Here is a 5,571-nt window from a genome sequence, read left to right on the forward strand (position 1 = left end):
TTTAGACATTTCATCCCTAGGATGAAAACCACCCGCAGGCATCCTCTGGAGGAGTTGTGACTTCCAGAAGATGGTCTTGGGTCCGAGGTATTGTCCATCTTGAGCACGTTTCCTTTTTCCCCTTGCCTTTTCTGTTCCTGAGCACCCTGCAGATCATCACCCTTGCCCCTCCCGTCTCAAACTCTTGATTACTGTCATCTGCTATGGGGATTGCACAGAGACCCACACCCCTGGGATTCTGGATGAGCTGGGGCCATGAGGGCCAATTTATATTTCAGTCAAGAGCCACCCGCCTAACTGGCAAGGAGTTGGCATGGGTCCCATTTTCAGACCCTTCTCTGGCTCCTCAAAGCCAAGAGGACGTGGGGTCTAAGGGCTGGTTGGGATGGCATCCCCGCATGCCCCATAGCCTAGCTTCCCATCTCCGAAGAAGTCTTTTCCTGATCTTTGGGAAGGGGGTGGGGTTGTTTTTCCTAGTGAGGAACATTCTCTCCCATTCCACGGGCTTGCCCAGACTCAGTGATTCCAGCTCACACCTTCTCTGTTCCCAAGTGAGTCATCTTAGGGCTGCAGTCCAGCCCGGGGCCACAAAGGGGCCCGAGGGAACCGCTCGGGTCGCCCCCGCCTTTCTAACTTTGAACTGCTCCACTTCTGTGGATGGCATCTCCCTTTGAATCTAGGCTAGAGGGGGGAACAGCTTGGAGCCATTAGGGCAGGATCTAGGGCCCAAAAAGAGATCAAGAAAAAGGCATCAGAGGCTTGAATAGACCACTAAGGGTCAGAACCAGAGACCTGTAATTATTTATTGATTTTTTGGGTGATGGTGGATTAAAACCTCAAGGAAAGAGACAATGAGGCCATTATGACAGCTCTGACGACTTCCATTTAATCAGCACTGGATGAGTTTCTGGTTCGGGCTGTGGGTTCTTAAGAGGCTTCAAGTGAAGAGTATCTACACCCCAAAATGCTTCTTCATGGACCCAGAGGGCAAGTGCCAGAAGCGTCTGCGTGTGAAGGAGATTGGGAGAGGAGTTGGTAGTTTGCAAAATAACCACACTGGTGACAAAAGGGTAGTCAGGTTTTATTTTATGATCTGTACAGGAGCATTCATTCCCACTGGCTTCCTCCCAGGTCAACCAGTGAAGTCTCATTTAACAAATGGCTAAGGCAGGAATGAATGGGCAACAGACATCCTAATGTGGAAAGAAAATGAACAAGACTGTGAACCACCAAGAAAAGCAAGCAAATAAACAAACATGGGAACAAAACAAAACAAATCGAGGCCTGACGGAAATGTGGAAAGCTCAGGCGGTCATAATCAGACCCCTCTGTTCCTCTGATTGACAGAAATGTCCTCCAGCCCTTTGGAAGGCAATCCAGCACAGGGTAAGGGCAGCCTAGGTTTGAACCCAGGCTTCTTTTTGTTTTGGTGTCAGGGGACTGTAGGCAAACAGATGTGTGTGCTTCCCCTGAAATGTGGGAGGAATCCTAGGGTTATCATGGAATTAATATAAATGCTTAGAATCGTGCCCAGCACACCAATAGGGATTAATATTAGTGCTCCAATCAGTCTAGCAGGCCCAAAGACGGAAAAAGCATTTCCTGACCTCAGCACTTGGGACACAGGATGAGCCAGCGCATAATTGTGGAGTGTTACACAATCCAGCTCTAACAAACAGAACCTGGATTCTCCCTTTTACTTCTCTGTGTGACCTCAGGTAAGTTACTCAACCCCTCTGAGCAGACATATTCCCTTGTTTGTAAATCAGGGTTCAAACTCACATTCCTCAGAGTAGCTGTGAGCTTAACGGATCACCCAAGAAGGCCCACCCTTCCCCCTCCCACTCTCACTGAGCAGAATTCCTGGGTGATTAGAGCCAAGGAATGCCCTAGCTTAACTCAGTTGGAAGAATCTCCAATCCCACCTTTGCCCCACACCCCAGGTCAATAATCCCTTTTGTATACTAACTTATCTTCCACCCGTCCCACCAACTCTTCCTACCTCTACCCCACTGCCCAGCCTGCTCCTGCCCTTCGGTTCTGTGGCCCTTATCACCAATCTCCAGGAAGCATCTTACCCTTAGAACTTAAAGACTTTAACGTTTCCCCTCTGCTCCCTGCCCCACCCCCCAACCTATCTTAAAACAGAAAAGCCCTGGTCTTTTCTTAAAATAACTCCTTTCGCCATCTTTGTAAAGTCAGCCACTCTTGGAAGGGCTAAATTCTATAATGGAGGAAAGGGATTAAGAAAACAACAACAAAAAAACAAAAACAAAAACCAGAAACAAACAAAAACCACTCAATTTAAGATTTGGCTCAATTATATATTTGCCAAGTATTTTATTTTTTTTTCTAAAAACCATAGAAAAAAATCGACTTTAAAAAGGAAAAGGTACTTAAATTAAAAAAAAATTATGGTTTATAATACATGGTTTGAAATCTCATATAGCTGCTATAAATGTTTTATTAAAGTTATTTACATTTAATGGCCATATTTACACAGGAAAATTGGGTAAACCTTAGAATCTTAAAAAAACAATTCTTAAATACAAATCTGTTACAGAAAACAAAACAAGAAACAAAAAGATGGCAAGCATAAAAAACAAACCAACAAAACGTTCTTTTATGCCCAGAGTTCCATTTTGAGGCAGTTTACATTATGGCTAAACCTTTCAGTCCCAAGATCAAGCCAAGGTTGTGAGGTTGCAGTTGACCATGCACTGGAAGCAAGTTCATTCCTAATGGATTGCCGCAGTTCTGTCAGAAGGAGCCTCCCCCTTACTTTTTCCTTAGTGACAATTCAGGATTCCAGTTCCTTCAAGCACAGGTCCCCTTACGCACACGCGCAAGAGTTCCGTAGCTGTTCGAGTTTGTGTTTAAACTGATCCCTCCGTTTACGCAACAGGTCCTTCTCCGAGAGGAGCCTCTGTTCCTCAGCTTGGATGGCCAAGATGTACGCAGTGGCTTTTTTAAGGATCACCACCTTGGGGGCCTTTTCATTGTTTTCCAACTCGGGGATCTGGTCACGGAGGGCGAAAAAGCTTCGTTTCAGCTCGTTCCTCCTCTGGCGTTCCAAAACGTTATGTGTCCGCCTCTTGTCGTTCTCCTCCGTGTCTGAGGACCTGGGGCTGGCACATTTGCGGTTGTTGCTGATCTGTTTCAGGACCCTGCCACTGTCCAACTTGGCCCTCTTGGCGGCCGGGTAGTCCCTCCGGGTGGAGGGCGGGGCAGCGTAGTTGTGCTGATGGGTGGAGACATGACACCTCTTGAGCACCAGCGGGCTGTGGGGAGGCTTGCTGTGGCCTCTGGCAGGGGGTGACCCGCCTTCTGACCTTTTGGCAGGGGGCTGCCTCTTTTCCACAGAAACAACATCGATTTCCTCATCCTCTTGTTCTTCCTCTTTAAGAAAGGAAATGGGAAAGGCACCAGGTTAGCAGTGGTCTCGAAAAGCAATCAATAAGCAGATTAAATTCATGCTCAGTAAGTAGAATGCTGTATGTTGGTCCCGGGGGGTTCACCACAAGGGACTGGCTTGATCCCTGAAAGGAATCAAACTAGAGATCGCCCTTGTCACCTCCCCAGATCCTCACTGGCGGGGGTAGTGACAGCTGGGGTCACAGCCCAGGCCAGAAAACGACAATCCACCAGGATGTAACATAGATGCCAATTCTTACCTAAGACTTAATGAGGCTTTGGACACACCCAAAGCAAAGACATTCCCAAGCACCTCCTATTTTTCAAGGGACTTTACCACAAGGCCTTCAGGTGTTGCAAATGATAGCTGCACATCTCTTTGGTATGATTTTGGCCACTCCCAATTTTACTGGAAGTGCAAAAAAGGAGGGGGGGATATCTTGGCAGTTTTGCCAAAAAGTCCTAAGGCGGGAGGAAAAAAGAAGTTCCATTTTGGCAAAGGTTCTTTTTTGAAGTGTTCAAGTAGGCTTCGGGGATCCCAAGCCAGCCCGCCTCCTGCTTCCCTCTTTATTTTTCTAGATTCATAGCCCATTAAATCCCAACAACTTCTCAGAAGTTCAGGGAAGAGGGTTGCAGTTCATTCACTCTCACTGAGATCAATCCCTTTCCTCATTCACCGCTCCCCCCTCCTCCACAGGGCAATTAACATGCTTAAGAGAGGTAAAAGGGAGTGGATTCAATTGCATGATAAGCCAGAAGACTTAAAAACCCAAACGGAATTCCTAAGGGGCGGGAGAGGTGGGGGTGGGGGGGCGGGAGAGGTGGGGGTGGGGGTGCTGGCAACCAGGGCGGTCTGGGGGTGGGGGAACCCACGAGTGAGCAGAAGCGCAGAGTTCCCACACACACCCTTTCAAAGCTGCCCCTTCTTCCAAATCCAAGACCAGAGAAAGCTAGGGAGAACTGGCCGGAGCCGCAGCCATGCAACAGGGTGGGAGAGGCCCGGCTTACCAGAGTCGCTGCTGGTCGTGGGGGGTGTCTCCTCGTGGAGCGCTGGGGGCTCGGGGCTGGCCAGTGGGGAGGACTCGGCCGAGAGCAGGGAGTCCGAGGACGAGAAGGCGGTGGAGTCTGGCGAGGAGCAGGGCTTGGGCGAGCCGCCTTCGTGGAGCGGGTAGGGGAAGACCACGGAGGGGTCGATGCACTCAGAGGCGGCGGCGCTCAGGTCCTGCAGGTACAGACTGGAGGTGGAGCAGGCGTCGTGGCCGCGGACCGGGCTCTGGCAGCTGCTGTCTTTGCGCGCAGCCTGGTAGGAGGCCAGCTTCTCCGAGACCAGTTTGGCTGCAGCCGAGAAGCCGCTCCACATACAGTCCTGGATGATGATGTTTTTGATGAAGGTCTCATCGTCCGGGTCGCAAATGAAGCTCTGGTTCACCATGTCCCCCCCCAGCAGCTCGGTCACCATCTCCAACTGGTCCGCTGTGGAAAAGCTGCCGCCGCCGCCACCGCCGTCGTCTCCCCCGGGGGAGAAGGACGCGAAGGCCAGGTTGTAGGAGGGCGAGCAGAGCCCGGAGCGGCGACTTGGGGACAGGGGCGGGGTGGGCAGCAGCTCGAATTTCTTCCAGATATCCTCGCTGGGTGCCGGCGGCTGCAACTCGCTCTGCTGCTGCTGCTGGTAGAAGTTCTCCTCCTCGTCGAAGAAATAGGGCTGTACGGAGTCGTAGTCCAGGTCGTAATTCCTGCTGGCGAAGCTGACGTTGAGCGGCATCGTGGCAGCCTGCTGAAGGGGGGGGGGGCACACAAAGCGGGGGACCAGCCTTGAGTGAGGGGTCACGACTGGAACCGACACTGGGCGCACGGCTCAACGCGCGCACCACCATCCCGCGCCACTCCCCATTCCTGGGCTCTCCCTCCAGGGGGCTGGGAGACCCGACCCGCACGCTGCCTCCCGCCCCCCTCCCCTTAGAATCTAACACAGACGCACTTGGGGACCCATCTGCACAGTGCCAGCCGAGCTCCGATCCCCCGGGATTTGAGGGGTCGGAAGCCTGGAAAGTCCGGCCCAGCAGCCGCCGAGGGATCAAAATCGGCCTTGGCCTCCGTAAGCAGCCGAGGGAGGCGGTGGTGGTGAAGAATAAATACTAGCTGCCAAATCCTAAGGCG

General features: G+C 51.5%; 1 protein-coding gene across 4 annotated transcripts in view; it reads right to left on the reverse strand.

Moving 5' to 3' along the window:
• Window positions 1-2,344: 2,344 nt before the first annotated feature.
• Window positions 2,345-5,571, reverse strand: part of MYC (MYC proto-oncogene, bHLH transcription factor) — a 4,923-nt gene continuing 1,696 nt past the window's right edge. Inside the window, exons 1-3 of one of the 4 annotated variants that reach the window (XM_045286037.1) lie at window positions 5,393-5,469; window positions 4,423-5,188; window positions 2,345-3,399 (exon numbers count right to left, since the gene is read on the reverse strand). In XM_045286037.1, coding sequence (XP_045141972.1) covers window positions 2,834-3,399; window positions 4,423-5,188; window positions 5,393-5,404 — 1,344 coding nt within the window. In that variant the 5' untranslated portion in view covers window positions 5,405-5,469 and the 3' untranslated portion in view covers window positions 2,345-2,833. Of the gene's footprint in view, window positions 3,400-4,422; window positions 5,189-5,392; window positions 5,470-5,571 lie in introns of those variants that run through there. The other 3 variants (XM_045286040.1, XM_004697650.3, XM_045286046.1) reach the window with 3 other exon arrangements.

The sequence above is a fragment of the Echinops telfairi genome, unplaced genomic scaffold (genome assembly GCF_000313985.2).
Source record: "Echinops telfairi isolate 266 unplaced genomic scaffold, ASM31398v2 ScPeMD7_1;HRSCAF=3_0, whole genome shotgun sequence".
NCBI lineage: Eukaryota > Metazoa > Chordata > Mammalia > Afrosoricida > Tenrecidae > Echinops > Echinops telfairi.